General features: G+C 42.7%; 1 protein-coding gene across 1 annotated transcript in view; it reads left to right on the top strand.

The window, feature by feature from the left end:
• pou2f2a (POU class 2 homeobox 2a) overlaps positions 1 to 1,875 on the top strand; it is a 44,563-nt gene extending 42,688 nt beyond the window's left edge. Inside the window, exons 15-16 of the mRNA XM_077007824.1 lie at positions 409 to 482; positions 1,497 to 1,875. Coding sequence (XP_076863939.1) covers positions 409 to 482; positions 1,497 to 1,804 — 382 coding nt within the window. The 3' untranslated portion in view covers positions 1,805 to 1,875. The remainder of the gene's footprint in view (positions 1 to 408; positions 483 to 1,496) is intronic.
• Positions 1,876 to 21,735: the final 19,860 nt, after the last annotated feature.

Genomic DNA, 21,735 nt, shown 5'->3' on the forward strand with positions numbered 1-21,735 from the left:
GCCGAGGGGCCAGACGCTATCTGTTATCATCGCCTCATGATCCCCGGTGTTTGAGCACGTCGGTAACATTCCTCTCTTCATTAGCAAGGGCGCTCGTGCGGAAGGGAGATGCAGCTCACTAAATTCGCTCCACCGCTGCCAAGTGTTGAGAGACCCTGAACTGATGGCCGGCTGGCGAAAGGAATTTGGCTGTCTGGAATGTGCAGACTCCAGCTTGATGACTGGCTCATTTAATCCCAGGCTTTTTCACCTGGGCATTTACACACAGGCCTGGATCAGCTCCGTTACTGTCTGGGTTTTTGAGATGAATCTAAAGATCCTCGCTTCTCCCCTGCATGTATGAATGTGTGTGTGTGTGTGTGTGGCTGTGTGTGTATGTGTGTGTAACTGGGACCATGCACCTTGCAGGAACACAATGATGGGTGTAAGCACAGGCATGAACCAGGCCCTCATCGCCAGCAGCCCCCTGGCTACAATGCAAGGTTTGTGACAGAGGGAGCAGGAGCTCAAAGCAAAAGACAGAGAAGGGGAGTGAGAGAGCAGGAAAATGGATGTTTACTTAGAGAGACAAAAAAGAGACTCAAAATAAGTGTATGGGGGAGTAATGTGAAAGACGCAGTAGCCAAGCGAGAGTGGCGGGCCACAGCTCCCTTGTCATTTGCGCATTACTAGAGTGAAGGCCGTTTTACTGAAGTTCTGAAGATCCTACTAAAGCAAGTAGAGCCTTCACTACTGTGGCTTTTCTCTGCTCATAACTGTGTGTGTGTACCGTGTGTAAGCAGGTAGAGAAGAATCAAAATGTGTAATTCATCCCCTCACATCCCTGCCACAAGCATGTTCCCACCGAATGAATGTGTGTGTGTGTGTGTGTGTGTGTGTGTGTGTGTGTGTGTGTGTGTGTGTGTGTGTGTGTGAGTGGATGACCGTGTGTGACCATTGTCAGGTGCAGCCATTGTCGTGTTTCATTCTAACCCTTTAACATGCTCTCACACTTCGTATGCAATCTGATGTCCATAATCTCATGTCCATTTCTTTATGTTTATCTAATACTTAGCTGAATATTATTATCATACAGTTATCATACAGTTAAGCCCGCCCACTAAGAGGGAAGATATGATTGGTCAATTTTACTGTCATTTGAAACTGGTATTGCGCTGAATTAGAACTGCCAGGCCCTCTGTAAACGAACAGCGGGCATCACAGTCCTGATAGAGGGAGACACAGGCTCACAGGCTTCCACTTAACTTAACCCCTCACCTTCCAACACAGATTGAATAGACACGGTTGAATAATATATTTGCTTATATTTTTGTAATTGTTTAGATGTCGATTGTCAAACTGTAGATAAAAAAATTGGATAAATAGTATTATATATATTTATGTATTAAGAATATTTTAGGCCCTCTGAGAGGGCGTAGAGGGCCCTGACGGTTCCCCACTGAGATATATTGATAAATATACATAAAGATTTTTTTTTTCTTCTTCTCATCTCACAGCTCTGGCTGCCAGTGGTGGTCAGATGTCCATTACTGCTCTTGAGGGTGGTGGTCAGATGTTCCTCAGCGGAGCTGGAGGTCCAGGGGCCGGACTTCGCCCATCCCTCTTCCTTAACCGTCCCACCTTGTTGCCCATGACAGCAGGTGCCGGCATGGGATTGGTCAGCGCTACCCGGGGATCTCCACCTCCCAGTGTCAGTCGCATGAGCCCAGACTCATGTTCCGCCTCTCCCTGCTCAAGCCCAGCCTCCTTCTGCTCTTTCAGTGAAGCTTCGCCACCTCCGCTGGGTGGGGCAATGGCTGAGTGACGCCTATAGCAACCTATTATTGGGGAGTGGGGGGTGGGGGGGTGGTATCGGCGGAGCAGTCGTAATGTCAGAAAAAAAACCTCGCCTTTTCAACCAAAGCCATCTCTCACTCCCTTGTTCCTCTCCTTTCCTCCCTCTCTCACTGAGTCTTTTAATGCTAAAACCACACAGACTGAGGGAGGGATGGAGGGAGGGATGGTGGGAGGAGTGGGGAGGAGAAGAGAACAGGAATACGGGGGGGAGGGGGTGTTTAAACCAAAAAGATTGAGCTGTCAGTTCATTTGGAGAGGTGGACTGGTAGTGCTTCTCTGTTGGTAATGGTCCTTTCTAATCGAAGAAGAGACGCCTACAAACAGATGAAGGTGAGGGTGGGGACGAAAGAGGCTCCTACAAACAGATGAAGGTGAGGGTGGGGACGAAAGCCAAAAAAAGAGAATACGACTGTTGTGGGGAAAAAATGGATGGCAAAGACAAGGAAGGAATGCCACTGAACAAGAGTCAGTGAAAGGAAGAGAAGATTTGAACCAAAAAAAAAAAAAAGACTCAAGAAGACTAACAAAATTACCAACATGCCAAAATCGCCAAAACAAAATACCAAAAACCGAAACCAAAAAATCGGAGAGAAAAGCTTTACCTAAGACATTTAAACCTGACCCGTCCAGGATCAGCTCATCAACTTCACAAAACAGCATCAAAAATATTCCTCGTTTTTCAGATTTCGTTTTCTTTAGTCATTGAATGTTCAGTGTTCACACTCTTTCAGATTCTCCTTCTAAGGTCCATATTGTAGAGCATTTTCTAATCTGCTAAAATGTCCTTTCACAGCTTTCTCAATCTACCTCTGCTGTCAGCTTGCTCCATTTCTTCCATTTCACATGAGCATATTTCCATCAGATGACCATATTTCCGTCTCAGATTACCATGTTTCTGGATACTTCCAACAATTTATTTTCTGTCATCTTTTACAACTGTGCGATATGATAAGGGCCCATTTGGAGAGATTTTGAAAAGTTTGATGCTTAGTACAAAGCATCAAACCAGTGAAACTATACAGACATCCACATGAGTGAACATGTAGTTACACAGTACTTAGCAAATATCCTCCCTAACCCTTTTTATTTACCATTCCATGGATTTTTATTCTTGCTGTCATCTTATTCCAAACCATAACTCAGACTCATTCTCTTGGATACCAAAGTAATTGTCTGACTTTTTAGCACTAGCTAAAGTGTTCAGACCAGACCTCAGACATGTCAAAATAAAGAAAAAAAACCCACCAAACAAACACACATACACACGGAAAAGAAGTGATTTTTTTAAAGCGACACAAGCCCCTCCCTGCAAGCCCCCCAAACGCGCCCGTGCTCTCGTGCCCGATGTCCTGTGCCGCAGAAGGATACAGACCAGGCGGGCTGAATCAAGCACGGCCAGGAGGGATCTGGCAGGCAGGAGGAGCCTGACTGAAGAGGAGGTGCGGTGCCTGAGGGGCGCTCCACATGATCTGGAGGGGAGCTCTCCACAGGAACATAGAATGTCGCTGTTGTTGATTTTTTTTTTCCCTTTACATTCCCAACACAAGGATCAAACCAAAAAAAATGTAGAGCAAGCAAAACCAATGAATGACTAAACTGACAAAAGAAACCCAAAACCAAATACAAAGAGTGGACGAATAGGAGGTGGAGAAGGAGGATGCTTTTAGAGGAGGGAGGTGGCGCAAGGCTTGTTTGTCATAGACTGACCCTGCTGTGATTGGCAGTTCCACAGTTCACAGTGCTGAGTGACAGACAGGATCCACGCCCTCTCCTCCTCCCTCCTTTCCGTTATGTAGGGCCTCCATTCGCTCACTCTCTTTCCTGGACGGAGGAATATTTAATGACCTCACTGAACTGAACTTCAAAATATATATTCTATATATTTTGTTTTATTGATTTTTTCTTGGTCTGTCTGTTAATTCTGTATGACCTTGTCTCATTCTTTCTATTTTTGGGACAATGAGGTAATGCGTTGCCTATTTTCATATTTTGTCTGTTTTATCGTTTTGATCTTATTGTGGGAAGTTTCTCATCAGGTGGTTTGAAATAATACTGTGAAAATGTAGCTTCCAAGTTTTTCTTTGATCAAGAATGTTGTGAAAAAAAAAGCCAAAACTGAAAAACCAAAAGCAAAACATTTTTGACACACAAACGTACCAAATAGCAACCGAACCAATGCACAACAGGTGGAGTCAGAACTGTTCTGGTGCTAGGTCATTGTGGAGAGAGGGAGAGAGAGAAAGAGGAGAGATGGAGTGAGAATGGATGCGAGTTGCATCAGAGACCGTTCGTGTGTGTGTGTGTGTGTGTGTGTGTGTGTGTGTGTGTGTGTGTGTGTGTGTAAGGAAGCTATTCTCCAGCATGTAAACCAAACCGAAAATAACCAGTTAGCCTACACACCTTCTGTCCAGTGTGTCACCAAAAACAGTGTTTGATTATGTGATCTTACTGAAAGACATTGCATAACACAGATACATAAAAACCAATGAGAAAACTGGGTGGGGGTGGGGTTGGGGTTGGGAGGGGTGGAGGGTGGGTGATGGGATGGTGTCAGATCAACTGTAAAACCAGTTGCCATACACTTCTAGAGGGAATGTACCTGTTAGTGCGTCGATAGATTTTGTAGGAAAAAAAGATCTATGTTCTACTGCTTACTTATTGCTAATGTAAAAAAGGCTGTGATGAAAAGGTCATTATGAAATGTGGATGATAATGACTTTAGACCAAAAGCTTCAAACTGTCTCTCTTTGAATTTTCTTTTCATTCAAAAATTTGTATTTATTATTGGGTTGGGGTGTTTCGCGATGGTTTGTTTGATGATTTGTATGTTAGCGACTCTTAACTTTATTTATCAGCTTATTTATGTATTTATGATGTTTTTTTTTTATTTATCAGTTTGGTCTTTTTTAATCTTTGTAAACCAAACTGAACTGGGAAGATGTGGGATGACGTTCTGGTAAAAAAAAAAGTCTTCACTGAGATTAATGAAAAATAATATTTCTTCTTAAACTCCAATAATTCAAAAACAAGACTAAATAAGCCAAGCTGAGACTGCTGGTTGGTTTCAGATTTACTCCCATTGACTGATGGGCTACTGATTTGAAACCAACCAAAACAAGGAGTCATAGAAAAAGACAGAAGATCAAAAATCCAAAAGAAATACAAGAAGTTGTCTTAGCAAAGCTTCCCTCACTGACCCATCGATTATAAAGCAGGATCAGACTCCGCCCTCTAAATCAGACTCCGCCTTCTAAATCTGACTCCTTCGTTTCTGCTTCTGTCCCTCTTTTTTCTGAATGATTTGGGGAGGAGAGAGAGAGAGAGATACATTTCTGCATATACCTCATGTTTGATTAGAAATGCCAAATAGATGAAACCAAAAGCTTTAACTTTTTTGACAAAGGTGCGCAGAGGAGATGTTGCTCAGGAGAGGGTTTGATAAACTCCATTTGCGTGAGTAAAAAGGTTTGCAAACTTCCCCAGATAACCCATCTTCCTCCAGATTCACACTTACTTTACATGCAGATCGCTAGCAAGAGGCTACATTCAGTAGCCAAGAATCACACAATGTGTTGGAGGCCAAAGAATCGTGGCAGTTCCTCTTTTTTTTATTTCCACAGTGTGTGAATCTGTTGGTGTATATATGTGTGTATAGACTTGTGGTGGATTCCCTGTGGAGAACCTAGAGCGATACCAAAGTTAACCTCCGAGGGCTACCAGTCGCATGTCACAGTCTCTCACACACACTCACACAAACACATATATTAAAAATACATGTAAATATATACCAGCTTTTTTATATCAAATTGTGGACCATCTACATACATATCAACAAGAACCATTGCATGTAAAATTATTTTATTTGCTGTATTTCATTGTCATATTAGCTTTTTTATAAGGCAAGTCAAATATAACTGATAGGGTTATATTTTTATGTGCATCTGGAGTTTCTCTGTTTTGTACATGTGGGATCATAAATCCCTCTGAATCGTTTTATGCTGCCACATTTCTTCACTGGCCAAGTTCTAATACAAGACTTTAGCCAGTACCACACTGACATGGTAGGGATGCTTACGCCTGTGGAAATCAGGAATTCAGTAGAATTCACTAGAACCTTAGAGAGTGTTGGTCAAAGCCAAATTTTACAAATACTCCTTTCAAATGGCCACTCACACATCAAAATGCAGTGTTGTGACTAAGAGGACAACACACCCCTCCACTACCCCAACCCCGCCCTCCCACCACCCCAAACCCAACCCCGCCCCTCCCTTCCCCCCCGTCATGTAAGTGCATGCCATTTTCATTCCATTTTTCTCCTTTTTCTTCATTTTTCTTTTGACAGCTTTAATCCAAAGGTAGTTTGATGAGGGCAGGAAAGGAATATTTTACTTATGATAAAAAAAAACCTCAACAGTGAAAACCAAAGAGTTCCACAGAAACCTTTTTCTCTTTTTTATGAAAAAATGCAGAAATTTTTAGTTTTTCTCATTCTCAGAAGACGTCCTGGACGTTGATAGATGATAACGACTCTTGCGATGGTCGCTCTTTGACTCTGTATTTCTGTATATGCTAGGATCTGTTATCCCTCTATTCGTCTGTGTGGTTCCCCGCTCTTACCTCAGAAGCTCTCCATGGAGTTTGTAACCCGTTTTGGATTTTGTTCAGAACTGTTGAACTGTCCCTTACTCATCGCTCTCTGTGTGCCTGTTGTATGAGGGTGGGACTCGGGGAGGGGAGGGTGTGGGAAAACCAAACAATATGTGTTAGGATTAAAGTGCGACTTTAGACCAAGCAGTGTCCAAGTGATTTATTCCCTCTTATATTAGCTTTGTGAAGGCTTTTCTGGGTAAGGTGTGTCTACCTCAAAACTATGTATACTGCGTATGTGTGTGTGTGAAGCTACAGAAAAAAATAACATAAAAGTTCAAGAGAATAAATACAATTGCTAGAATTGCAAAGTTAATGTCAGAAATTGTCTAGTAATGATAATTGCTAGTTTGTGATTCCTGATCCTCGGCTATGATGGCAACATCCCAGATTAAAGACGTTCCTCTCAGCTTATTCCCGGTTAGGTTAGAGCTATAAAGAGAAAGGTCCTCCCTGAGCGTTCAGTCTGAGGTGTGTGCAGATGCTGGAGAATTGTGATCAGAACAACTAACCTAGCTGCTCACTGTTTGAGGCAGCAAATATTCTATCTGAATCATGATAAATCAGGGAAGTATAATCTAATGCTCTACCTGCATGAACACACCCACTTAAGATCATTTTATAACTAGATAATACGCTGGCTGAACATTTGAAGCATGTGATATAGCCCAGACATTTATCCCTAACACTGCAATGGTACTTAGATCATTCATGGTAATTCCAGACCATTTATGACCATTCCGGACCATTCATAACCATTCATAAACTGCATGCATAAGTACATGAAGAACATTACATGACAAGTCTGACTGAATCAGAGTATATTTAAAGTCCATGAACATAGATGGAATCCTCATACCCAAAGCTCTTCTTCTCACTAATTATGTTCTCCGTAGTTGGGCTTTAACCAGTTCATCTTTCAGACCTTCCAGATGGTGTCCTGGTCCTTGTACCTTTGAAACAAGCAGAAGCTCGTCAAGGTGCAGTTTCGTACTCATCCATGCAGTTCTATCTTTCAGCTCCTCCATGTGGTTGTTTGTTGTCATGCCTGACAGCACATCCTGAGCCAAGAACTGTTTTCATGTTTACACGAGATAAGATGCTGGCAGGTCTAGTCAAGGTAGCCCAAGCTCACCTGCATATTCAGATAAACGCTTTCATTTTGTTCTCATTCTAAAGCAGCAAAGCATTTCCTTCCCACCATTTCCTTACGTATACTTGGTATACACCTGTGGAAATGGTTTATTCATGTTAGACCTTAACATTGCACTCACAATATTTGGCAGATACTCTTCTCCAGAAGAACTTAAATATTTAGAAGTATGACTGCATGTGTCCTCAGTGGGAATTGAACCCACAACCTTGGTGTTACTAGCACCATGCTCAACCTTCTCTTGTCCTTAATGATGTAAAGGTGAGTATACACCCAGAGCTCATACAATCATTCACCTATCCTTTATTTGTGGAAAAGGTGTGTTTGCACACAACAGACTACTCTATATGTGTTTGTGATAGGGTAGCTGCTTCTCCCTATCACCAGCCTCAAGAAGGCATGTGTTTAGAGACATTTCTACTTAATAAGATAAAGAACTGCGAACTGGCACTTACCTGAATCCTTTCAGGGAGCGACAACGCACGGGCCACCCAACTCCTGTAGTCTTGAGAGGACTTCAGGACGTCACTGGTTCAGGGGGGGATCCAGTATACTTGGGGGAGTATAATATGAATATGAATAGTTAAATGACCATGCTTACCTGTTAGACAAAAGAAGGCAACTTCAAGTATACCGTCATATCACAAATGGATCCCACCCCTGCCACAATTTGTGGTATGGTAGGTCAAGTCGCTCCCCAAAAGGATTCAGGTAAGTGCCAGTTCACAGATCTTTATCTTATCAAGAAGAAATGTCTTTATACACATGCCTTCTTGAGGCACCTACCCTATCACAAGGTTGTTTTCCAATCATGTGAAGACTTATTACATTTTGACATATGGATCAGGAACACTTCCACACTGAGTTAACCCAACATCAAGGTAAGTAATATACTTATGTAATTATAATTGTAAATGCGAAATAATAATTTAGAATAGAATTTCTTAAAGGACACTTGGTAAACCTGGAAGGTGTGGAAGCTCTCAAAGTACAGTGTAATAATCTTACAACCCAGAGTTGGTCTCACTGCCTTTTTTAATTGTGCACTTTTATGTAATGTTATTTCCAAATTTGAGCTTTTTTTAGTGTATTATTTGTCATTTGCAAAGTCCATTATCTGACCTTGTATTCAGTCTCTTCCCGTCCCCAGGCCTATCTACTGCAAGTGACATCTGACAGGACTTCCTACATGTAACATGGCGGAGCCAAAGGGCAACAGAGCCCTTGACACCCCTACTGCCACCCCACTGGAAATGGTAATTTAAAGAGAAAATATGTGTTTCCTTTCATTCATCATTTGTATATGGACCCCTCTGATAAAGCCTTGGTCACCCTTTGCCCACCCCTTGAAAAAAAGTCTAGCTTCGCCACTGTCTACATGTACCACTGCAGTACGACCTTCAGCACACCTGACTTTTCAGGCTCCTTAACTGTCTTCAGTTAATTCCAAATGAAGACCCATCTCTTTTAGAGCACTTATATTTAACCTAATCATGCCCTCAGATAGATTGTACATATTGAACTGTCTGGTTTAGTAATCGTGCCTGAACTGTCTTGTGCAGTCTGACCTCCATATTCACAGGGGTCAGGGGAGCAGGACCCTGGTAAAAGTGTAAAAAACTAGACCCCTCTACACCTTAAACTAGACCCCTACACCGCTTAATACTGACGACTATATTTAACACCCGTCTCTCCAAACAGAGTGCATAGTTTGCAGTTCTTGCTAAATCTTTCAACTTTTTCTACATTTCTTTACATTTTCATGTCTTATTGCATCATCCAAATTTAATTATTCATGGCAAACCTGTGAGAAATTGAACCTGTGAAAGTTAAACCCACAAATGTTGAGCTTTGTCTGTATTTTTTAAGCCTGTGTTGTACTGTATCTCAGTTTAGGTTGCAGCACCAACTTTTGTTTGTGGCAGTCTCTGGTATTACAGTGTTAATGACCTGCAAATGGCAGTGACTGCACCAGACAACTTATTTAGAGACAAAAGATCTGAATTTTCAGTCAAATATACTTCATTACTGACATTAGTTAATTTACATTGAGTGTGAGAAACCAAGCCTAAACTGCTAGGTTTTATTCCAAAAACCTCTTTTTGAAGCATATTGCATGGTGTGGCCTCTGTTTTTGCTTCTTTTGTCTATTGTTACAACCTACCCCGGTAGAGGGGTACGTTGTACAACGGAACACCATGTATTTGATATCAACTCACGATGGCTGTGATATTTGAATTGAGTTTTGAATTGGTGCCATTTATAGTAAACAAATGTGTGTACTTTGTATAAACGTTTGAGAACTCTAACTCTAACTAAATTCAGCGAGTTACGGGTTCTGAAGCAAAAAGTGTTAAAACCATAACCGGTCTCCCCTACATACACAAGTCCATCTGTTTCAGAACACTCTCAGTGGACTTCAGTGGCTAGCCATCAGGAATTAGGGGTGTTGTGTAATGAAGTCCGTAGTGGTCAGAAGCATGTCATTCCAGAAGAAGATTAGACCTGACATAGTTTGTACAAAATACAGTAGGGATGACAAAAACGACTTAAAAAGCTGGCTACCAATACATTAAGTACTAGGGAGTAACAATTTCTGTTACTTATTTGTTATAATCCAAAGATTTTCCTTTAATGACAAACACTTTTCAGCTCTGTTAGCTGTTAAATTTCGTCCTAACCAGTAATGTAACATGCGCCAAAAAAAAAAAATAAATAAATCACCCATTCTTTTAATACTTCTTTCTACCACTAGATGGCCACCAAGGCTACTCTTTAAATTCTGTCTAGACCCCGTGTTCAGCAAAACTGGATTTGTAGCTGTGGCAAATATTTCAGAGTTTGGACTCCAACCGAGTAACTGGTACTAATTCATGTAAATTCTTTCTTGACTGTTAGATTCACATGTCGTGACAAAACCAGTGCAAACATGTCGAGCCGGTTAAGGGTATTTTGAATAGGCAACATATTTGAATATTAGCTGTGACTCAGAGAGTGACTGTTGAAAACTATATTGTATTGTACTGTATAGCTTTCTCACCCTGATGCACTGACAACAGTAAGCATGATATAGTAGAGTAGTGAATATATATATATATATATATATATATATATATATATATATATATATATATATATATATATATATATATATATATATATATATATATATATATATATATATATATATTCATTCGTGGTGTCAATTCCAGGTTCTAGATTTGCTAGATTTTCTAATTAGCAATCCAGGTAAAATTAGTGGAATCAACACAATACAGGAAGCCTGAGCAAAATCCTGGTGAGGACTTTTAATCTCTGAACCTCGAATTGACACCTCTAATATATATATATATATACACATTATTGTTGCAAACATGTTGTTGCATACATGTACCACACACCTGAACGTAGGACTGTGTAAGAGAGTACTCACCAAACTGAGCCATTTAGGACTGTGTAAGAGTGTACTCACCAAACTGAGCCATTTAGGACTGTGTAAGAGTGTACTCAACAAACTGAGCCATATAGGACTGTGTAAGAGTGTACTCACCAAACTGAGCCATTTGCACGCCGTCAGGCCTCAGCCTGCTGCTTGATCTGAAGCTGCATTTCTCTACTTCCTCCCGTGGAGCAGGTAAGCACACCAAAGTGACCTTTGAGCGGGCATATGTGGCGCATGGCCTGAGGACGTGTCCCGCTGCAGGACAACGCATGATGTGTCCTGCTGCAGGCCAACGCACGACGTGTCCTGCTGCAGGCCAACGCACAACATGTCCCGCTGCAGGCCAGCGCAAGACGTGTCCCGCTGCAGGCCAACGCACGACATGTCCTGCTGCAGGCCAACACACAACGTGTCCCGTAGCAGGCCAGCGCACGACGTGTCCCGCTGCAGGTCAACGCACGACGTGTCCCGCTGCAGGCCAGCACACAATGTGTCCCCTTACAGGCCACCGCACAACATGTCCCACAGCAGGCCAGTGCACGAGCACAGTGCCCTTGTGGCTCTCGCACCAGCTTCTCCCATGGATCCAGCACCCTGACGCCTCAGCGCAGTAAAGTCCCCCATGTTGCACTGCCACAGAGGGGGTGCTCACCAGGAAGGCGAGACTCTTCCCCAGGACACCCCACGTCCTCCTCACACACACAGTAGCTCGTGATGTTCCACATCAGGGGGAGTTCTTGGTCATGCAGTGACATGCTGTAGTCCAGGACATGAAGTTACTTAATAAACATGATGGCAGCAAACAGGTATCAAATGTATCAGTCCTCTCTTCTTTAGGGGCTTAAAAGTGACACCACTATTAGAGAACTTTTACCAACAAATATGTCATCCAAAGAATGATAGTAATATCATAGCCTTAGAAAATGCCATGTTTCCAAAGGAAAAAAACAAATATGAAGCATTTGAAGAAATATATATATATATATATATATATATATATATATATATATATATATATATATATATATATATATATATATATATATATATTTATTTATTTATTTATTTATTTATTTATTTATATATCAGTGGGGAACTGTCAGGGCAGGGCCCTCTACACCCTCTCAGAGGGCCTAAAAATATTCTTAAAACAAAAATATATAACATAATTTATCCAATTTTATTTTATCTACTTACAGTTTGACAATCGACATCTAAACAATTACAAAAAAAAAAATGGAAGGTGAGGGGTTAAGTGGAAGCCTGTGAGCCTGTGTCTCCCCCTATCAGCACTGTGATGCCTGCTGTTCGTTTACAGAGGGCCTGGCAGTTCTAATTCAGCGCAATACCAGTTTCAAATGACAGTAAAATTGGCCAATCATATCTTCCCTCTTAGTGGGCGGGCTTAACTGTATGATAATTTCTGATAATTGCTGTCGTTAGCGTACCACCGCTAGCTAGTTTCGATTCATTCCTTTGACGTCCTCGTGCGCGTTGTTTACATATTCTGCTCCCGAGGTACACGGAGCTGTGGACCTCATTTTGTTGGAACCTTATTTTGCTTAAGAAGTTATCTAGTACAGATATTATTGTTTATTGCGTTTCTAAAGCTGTACTGTCGTCTCAATTTTTTTTCATTATTGCAGTTAATTAGGAGAGTAAACAATTTTTTTCCGGGGGTGGGAACAGGCCCAGGTTTAATGGTCACGGTTCGCTACTGATATATATATATATTTATATATTTATATATATATATATTTTAGGGGTGGGGCGCGATCAACAAAAATTAATCGAATTAATCAGAAGCTTTATAATTAATTAATCGAAATTAATCGCATTTTAATCGCATTTCAGTATTTAACATGAGAAATATTAATTTAAGTTTGAATGATGAATGAATCAATGAACATAATCATAAACTTCAACATCTTGTTTATTTTTCTACTACACAGACCAATAGATGAATGCAGAAAACAGAGCAAACAGTTTTCAGAACACTGGAAATTCTGACCAAAAATGTTGTTTAATTTTGGGAGTTTTGCTCAGGATATTGGAAGAATAAGAAGAATTGAATTAAATCAGAAGATGTTTTTTAATACCATTTTAGATGGTATACCTTTTCTTTAATTTCTCAGGCCTCTGCCACAGGCATCTCCATAGTGCCTAGAAGTGTCTTCTGCGTGCTCAAAGCAAATGACTGGATCTTCCATTCATCATTTATAATATGAGCTGTCACACCAAGATAATTCTTGTTGCTAACAGAGGTCCAGTGATCCCCAGTCAGAGCCACATTTGTGGCGCTATTCACAATAACCTGTTTTACTTCCCTTTCCTCATACAGCTGCTGGATTTTCTTCGACATTGTCTTTCTGGACGGCAGTTTGTAACTTGCATCAGTTGACGCAATGTGTAAGCCTTTATCTTCAACAACAGAGAGTGGACAACACTGCAAACAAACGCCTCCGCCGCTCGCGCGAGGTGTGCGGAGTCGCGCGCTACGGTCACTCGCGAAAGTTTAATCCAGTCTTGATTAAGTTTAATCCAGTCTTAATGGTCCAATGAAGGTAATATAAAAACCAGGACATTTCCTCACTTAAAAGAACCCGGGACACCAGGGACAGAATGTGAAATACGGACATGTCCCGGGAAATACGGACGTTTGGTCACCCTATTGTACTAGGAATACATTTAGCAGCTAAGTTATCATTACTGACCTGGGGTGAGTTTCCCGAAACGTTCGTAGCGCTAAGTACTTCTTAACCTCATACGTTTCATACGAGGTTACGAAGTACTTAGCGCTGCGAACGTTTCGGGAAACCCACCCCTGCGCGTTAGCCCAACATGTTTTGCGTTGAGGTGGTAACGAAGGGTGCAAGTGCTCCTGTGATAAGCGAACTCCTTCCTGCATAAAGTGCAATTAACACTATTTGTGTTTGTACTTCCATCTGGAAGTTTCTTATATTTAAATTTCCCATCCACCAGCGTAGTCTTCAGTCATCTCCATCATGATCTTATTGTGCGTCCATATAATCTGTATGCCTGGAACTCGTGCACTGAGAAACATTCCACGGTGCAAAAGTGTCTCATGTGTTATATGCATTAAATTTGCGATAATTTTTTTAGTTTGTTAATTTTCCTGTAATTAATTAATCGAAATTAACGCATTAAAGTCCCACCACTAATATATATATATATATATATATATATATATATATATATATATATATATATATATATATATATATATATATATATATATATATTTAGTCAGTTCAATCAATTTGATGCACCAGGCATTCATCTCACATGCCACCCAATCAGTTGTCTGAAAAGTTTTCTAACTTTTGGCTGGTCCACACACACAGCACTCAGGCCTTTAGCTGCAGAGTCTCCAGCATGACGTACACCTCATGATGTTGTTATTATTATTGTTAACAGTGCTATTATTAATAGCTGGGCTTTGGGCTTTGTGTAGACTGAGAGTGGTGACCGTGGCAACAGATGCTGTGGGGTGTTTTTTTCGACGCCCGCCACACGAGGCTGAGGTCGGAGCATTGGCAAGCCAGCTGCTCACCACAGTCATCCTGGCACTGGCCCTTGTGAGGTACACACACACACACACACACACACACACACACACAGACACCCGCGTCCATGCAGACATAAACGACACACTCACTGAGTGTTCGTCTCGCACTTAAACTCACGCCTTCACACGCACACAGATCAACAGAACATTCTGAACATTAACAAATATGCACATAAACATGGAGAAGTACAAACACACACACACACACACACACACACACAGGCCGAGCACACTCGTCATCCTTAACGATGCTCTCATTAACCCACACAAATTAGTTGAGACACACACATAGGCAGACATAAACATACAGAGACACTTTAACACTAAAACACACACACACACATTTTCCATTTACCATGTGTATTAGGAGGTGGCAAGGTGGAGGAAACAGTTCATTCCAGGGGAGTTGGGAGTGTACTTCGCCACCCAGTCCCCAGACCCCGAGTGTAACTGGGCACCATTCCCCACTTTCCAAACCCACCACAGCGTTCCTGCCGCTGCCTCCACGCCCCTTCTTGCCCCCCACAGGGTGGCCGGGAGGCCGGTGTTCCCACTCTCTCCCTCCGAGTCTCTTCCTCACTCCCTCGCTTTGCCAAGCACTTTGCACTTTGTTCCGTCAGTATGGAAGCAGCTGATTTTTTCCATTTGCGTTTTAGAAATGGCCAATCGGGCTCCTGGAGCTTTTGGACCACTCCCACTTTCGTTTTTTCTATTTTTTTTTTTTATTTGTGCTGCTATTTTCAGGTCTTCCACAGGGAAAGAAAGATTAGCAGCAGCATGCGAGAGAGGGAGTGCGAGTGAACATGAGGGTGGTGGGGAGTGAGGTGGGGTGGTGTGGAGGTGTGGTGGTGTGTGGTGGTGTGGTGGTGTGGGGTGGTTGTGTTGTGGTTTGGGTGGTGTGGAGGTGTGGTGTGGGGTGGTGGTGTGGAGATGTGGAGGTGTGTGGTGGTGTGGTGTGAGGTGGTGGTGTGGAGATGTGGAGGTGTGTGGAGGTGTGGTGTGAGGTAGTGGGGTGGAGGTGTGGAGGTGTGTGGTGGTGGTGTGGAGGTGTGGTGTGGTGTGGAGATGTGGAGGTGTGTGGTGGTGTGGTGGTGGTGTGGAGGTGTGGTGTGGGGTGGTGGTGTGGAGATGTGGAGGTGTGTGGTGGTGTGGTGTGTGGTGGTGGTGTGGAGATGTGGAGGTGTGTGGTGGTGGTGTGGAGGTGTGGTGTGGGGTGGTGTGGAGGTGTGTGGTGGTGGTGTGGAGGTGTGTGGTGGTGGTGTGGAGGTGTGGAGGTGTGGTGGTGGTGTGGGGAGGTGTGGTGTGGAGATGTGGAGGTGTGGTGGTGGTGTGGAGGTGTGGTGTGGGGTGGTGTGGAGGTGTGGTGTGAGGTGGTGGGGTGGAGATGTGGTGGTGGTGTGGGGAGGTGTGGTGGTGTGGAGGTGTGTGGTGTGTGGTGGTGTGGAGGTGGTGGTGTGGAGGTGTGGTGTGGGGTGGTGTGGTGGTGGTGTGGAGGTGTGGGGTGGTGTGGAGGTGTGTGGTGGTGTGGAGGTGTGGTGTGAGGTGGTGGGGTGGAGATGTGGAGGTGTGTGGTGGTGGGGTGGTGTGTGGTGGGGTGGAGGTGTGTGGTGGTGGGGTGGAGATGTGGAGGTGTGGTGATGGGGTGGAGGTGGTGTGGTGGTTGGAAGGGGTTTGGGGGCATCAGTGCACGGTGCCAACAGAAGCAGGAAGGGAGAGTTCCTTCGAAGACACAGGAGACACTGTCAACACGTATACGCCAAGCTCAATATAGACTGACACCGTTCCACACATGCCTCTGCTTCACACACACACACACACACACACACACACACACACACACACACACACACACACACACACACACACACACACACACATACAGAAGTGAGCTCACCCTGTCCTAACCTCTCTGCTCACTCAACATTTCTTGCTTAACCTCTACCTTGCTCTACCATGTTTTACTCATGTTCCTACTTTTAATCTTCTTTCTCTCTCTTTCCCTTTTCTTTCTCTTTCTCTCTCTGTCCCCCACTCCCTCTTTCTCTCTCACTCTCCCCTTCCACACAGGATGGGTGTTATAGGCTGTCTTGGCATAGTGCCTGAAATGGGTCAAATATAACTCTGGAATTCCTCTCCTGCAGTCTCTCTTCCTTACTGACTTACCATGTCCCCTCTCTTACACACTCACACTCACTAACACACACACATGAAGAGTAGGTCTCTCCCTGGGATTACAATAGACTTTATTTACACTTAACTGAGTGGTATGAGGGCACCTGGCCATACCACCTTTGAAAAATTTACTTAAAATATTTGTACGTGTATTGTATGTGTATTCACTATCCTGTAACTATGCAGAATATTTGGCAGAATGTCCATTCTGTTTCTAACCGTATGTTCATTAGCACAATACTGCCATGCCACATTTAACCTGAACACAACGGGATGTTTTTCAACCTGAAACATTATCATCTCCAGTGTAATCGCAATATTCCTGAAACATGTAACTGCCAAGACACATTCAACATGAACCACAAGATTTGTTTCTTTCTTTTCTTTCTTTCTTTATTCTTTTCTATGCTTCTTTTTGCTTTGTTTTTTCATTCTCTCTTTTGCCCATTTTGACCTCCTAACTCCCTTTCTCTCTTTCTTTCTCATCTTTCTATCCTGTCCTCCTCAGAGCCAGAGTGTGTTAATCCTATTACAAATGTGTGAATACCAGCTGGGACAAGGAGAAGGGGAGGTCCAGGACAGTGAACCACGAGTGTGTGTGTGTGTGTGTGTGTGTGTGTGTGTGTGTGTGTGTGTGTGTGTGTGTGTGTGTGTGTGTGTGTGTGGTGTATTTTGCTCACTGTGGGGACCAAATGTCCTCATGACAAAAAATGTTCTGGGGTGATGATGTTTGATGTACTTTTTCTGCTTGATCACATATATTATGACATAAAGTCAGTCATAGATGTGATAAAGTGATAAAGGTTTGCTTAGACCAACTATGGAGTCTTTCTCCAACTTGGTGAATGTGGGTCTGCATGGGTTTTAGTTCTTACTTCAGAACTGTAAATGTGTGTGTGTGTGTGTGTGTGTGTGTGTGTGTGTGTGTGTGTGTGTGTGTGTGTGTGTGTGTGTGTGTGTGTGTGTGTGTGTGTGTGTGTTTGCATGAAACTCAGAAGTATGTGCTAGGAGGTGGCTGTTGCAGACAGCAGAGAGACAGGCCAAATGTGCTTCCTGAAGGGTTCAAGCACCAAGAAAACAAATAAGTCACAATGAGTCCATTCACACATGTGCTCTGTCTCTCTCTCTCTCTGTCTCTCTCTCTCTCTCCCTTTCTTTTTTTTCTTTCTCTCTCCTGCCTCTCCTTCCCTTTCTCCTACATTCACAGAAGCACATGCTCTCTCTCTCATCCATTTTGGGCTCTGCTTTATCCCTTTACACTCTCACTATTCTGTCCCCACACCCCTTTATGTCTTTCTCTCCCTGACCCTCTTTGCTAATCCCTTATTCTCCCGAGGCTTCATTCCCCTCTCCCCTATGCCAAACCACTTCCACTCTCTCTCTCCCTCATTCTGCCTCTCTGTCTCGATATCTCTCTTTCTCTCCCTCTCTCTCTCTCTTTCCTGCTCTCAGGCCAAGCACGGAAGTCCCGAAAAAGACCTTCGTTTCCACAGTTCATCTCATTTTTAGCAAAAAGGTGGATCAAAGAAAAAAAGATGGAGCTACTGGATCAGGAGTCAAGAAGTGAACTGCCAACCACGGCACCTTGAAACATCTTCATAACGCTTCATATTACACACACACACACACACACACACACACAAAAGAAAACCCGCCGCCACTGAACACAAAGCAGCCTTTGTGTGTGCACGAGTGTTTGGATTCTGTATGCATATGTGTGGACATGTATTTTGGTGTCCCTTTACAGGGTCAGTGGGGGAGGTTTAAGACCTATAGTCATGGATGGGAGTTGGCTAGGGAGGGCCGCTTTCCCTTCTGAACCCCAATCACATTACCATTAGATTTCCTTAATCAGATCATCTTAAAATGCAGTAGAGAGCTGGTGGCCGGCTCTGGCTAGCTGTTCCCAGCAGAGTCCTCTGTGTGCTTGGCACCATCTTGACCTGCAAATCTAGGACACTACTTTAATCAAGTTTATCTGCTTTTTTCTGTGCCTGGTTGATCTTTAGACCACTACCATTGGCTATCAGGGGGTTAATCTCATCTGACCAGCGTTAAATCATTAGCCCTGCGAACAGCCCGTCACAATCCCTTGTCAATTCAGCGCTGGGACGGATGCTGGCTGGACGCAGCTTCAGACGCCTGCTCAGACGAAACATTTGGGCTGGTGGCTCTTAGTGACCAGCAGTAGTGATAAACAGATAAATACAGGTTGGGATCATGTAGATATGTCTTGCGCGTGTTCCTTTGTTGAGTTAGCAACTTTGTTTACTGACATGGACATTTGGTTGAAAAGCAAGTCTGCTCTCCAAAGGTTAGCCAACTTTTACATCTATCAAGAAGTTCATTAAATCTTTTAACTTCATTCAATCCCTCAGTGTTAGAGATGTGTGAGTAGACCTGATGCTCACATGCTGAGATAAATTATACATTGTTTATTTTATTTTAGTAAATTTACCAAAGTTAAAGTTTTGAAAGTATCAAAACTAGGATGCAGATCAAGTTTAAATTAACATCAATATTAAAATTGTATTAGTAAATCTAAAAATGTAATTTACATTTTACATTTGAAGACTTAAAAACAGTTAAAACAATTAAAACAATGTACCAAAGTACTGCAAAAGCAAACTTTTGGAGATTTGCCAAACATTTGGAGATTTGGTTTGTTAATTTCCTTCTTGATTTCTGTTGCTGTTTCATGAGAACCAATTTTAAAGAAATATCTCAATTTAACAGACTTGGTAGATTATTCAAATGGATTAGGAACATTTCTTTCTTGCCTCTTTACTGTTGCTTGCTGCTGGAAGTCTATACAGTGTTTGATGTGTAGTCTTGTAACAGCACTGTTGCAGGCCAACCCCTCATGCCTCAGGTGATGTATCCCATTGATTGCTCTTTAGTCTTCTTTTGCCCTTTGGGGGACTTGAGGAAGTTTATCTTCAACTCCAGCCAGCACACTAAGACGTTTAGATGCATCATGATTTCAGGTTGAAAAGCAGAATGACTCTTGTTAGTGTTATCCTCAACTGCCAAAAAAAAGAAAGAAAAAAGAAGCATTCGACCAATCGCGGCCTCGCTCCTGTTCAGACATGTCACAGACCTTGAAGGTACCTCAGTAGAGGAGCTTACACGGAGTGGTGTTGTTCTGCTCTGCGACACGTCATAGGCTGGGCTACAGGAGAATGCTCCAGTCAGTGGCTGGAAGGACAGGCTCCTCTCCTGTCTAGCCTCTCTCCCTCTTCTTCTCATTCTTTTCTCATCTCTATCTCTCCACCTCTTCTTCTCATTAGTTTCTCATCTCTATCTCTCCCCCTCTTGTTCTCATTCCTTTCTCATCTCTATCTCTCCCCCTCTTGTTCTCTTTCCTTTCTCATTTCTATCTCTCCCACTTTCTTTTTCTGCGGCCGCGTCTGTCTGTCATCCTGATTAGGGATGGCAAGGTTGCCCCACAAAAGAGAGGAGAGAAAGAAAACATCCAAAAGAAACGAGGCCACACCCATATTTGGCCCCTCACGTTGAACCAAATGGTTACAAAGAGCCTGCGGTGGCACCTTCATATTAACATCAGCTAGTGAAGTCAACACTTCTATCTATCAAATTTTCCTCTTATGTTAGCTGTATTTCAGTTTTCAAATGTTCAGCATGGACTTCCACACACAAACCTGTCGATACAAACCCCACTGCAAGCCAGTGTTAATTCTCGAGACATCTTTATAAAATGTTAGTAGTAGAGAAGGCAGGTGATGTGTGTATACTCTTGTGTATGAGTCTAGGTCTGAGAGAGTGAGAGATAGATGAACATTAACACTTCATTGTTAATTTGGCATTGATGTGCAAATACTTCAGAGATGTTATTGTGTTCATGCTGCAGATGGAGAAAGGCGGAGGTGAACGAAGGAAATGGAAGTGGGGCGGTGGAGAAGGCCACCTAGCGTCACCAATTTTTTTCCTTTTCCATTCAGCTGCTCTTGGTCTATGCTTCTGTCACGGGTGACATTTTTTGAGCTGTCAAATGCACACGTAGCACTGTTTGCATATATAGCACTGACATTGGGCTCATTCAGTGCACACAGGCAAACATACCTCCTCTGTTCCTCTAGGAAGCCATGCCTTGCCACTATTAACTAATACTGGTAAATAGATTACTATGATTTAAATATAGATATGTGGTATGTAAAGTTAGCTATTCTGAGTTAGTTAGGCAGAGCTATACATTTGTAATTAGGTCAATTGATAACATTATTTTTCTACGCAGCAATAGATAAATAATAAGTGACAATCTATTAATCATGTATTGCAGTCAGGATGTACTGCGCTCAGCGTACAATCTCATCTTTGTCTCCGGCTGTGGGTTTTGCTCTTAACTGGTAGTCCAGGCCTCTGACAGTGAATTCAAATTTCATCCCATACACTAACACCTTAAGAAAAATTATAATGAAGTTTATCTAAAATGCTTAAAAGTCACAAGCTACCTATATTTAGGTAGGTAGGTAGATACTTTATTGATCCCAATTTATCCACAAACGAAGTATGTAGGTCAGTATGTAGGTGAAGATTGTTAACATTACTATTGCATAATTTTAAAGCAATGATTTGGGCCAGCTGATATAGACGAATAGACTTCATATGGTCAGAACTACTGTCTTCTGCAGTCACGTCCTGGGCATTTCTGCTCTGCCTTAGTGAGCTGCTGGACGTTTTAGGGGTTGTTGCGACTTTTCCTTCCCACAGTAGGGAGAGATGATTGATTGTCTTTTCGGGGCTGCGTGTGTGTGTGGGACAATGTTGTGACGTCACCTCGCGCAATCTATGTTCAGCGGCGTTGGCGGTCTCCACAGTAACGCCGCGAGCTGCAATGACGCCAGCCGAGCAAATGGCGAGTGGGCGTGACCCCCC

This window comes from Brachyhypopomus gauderio, chromosome 6 (genome assembly GCF_052324685.1).
Source record: "Brachyhypopomus gauderio isolate BG-103 chromosome 6, BGAUD_0.2, whole genome shotgun sequence".
Taxonomy (NCBI): Eukaryota; Metazoa; Chordata; class Actinopteri; order Gymnotiformes; family Hypopomidae; genus Brachyhypopomus; species Brachyhypopomus gauderio.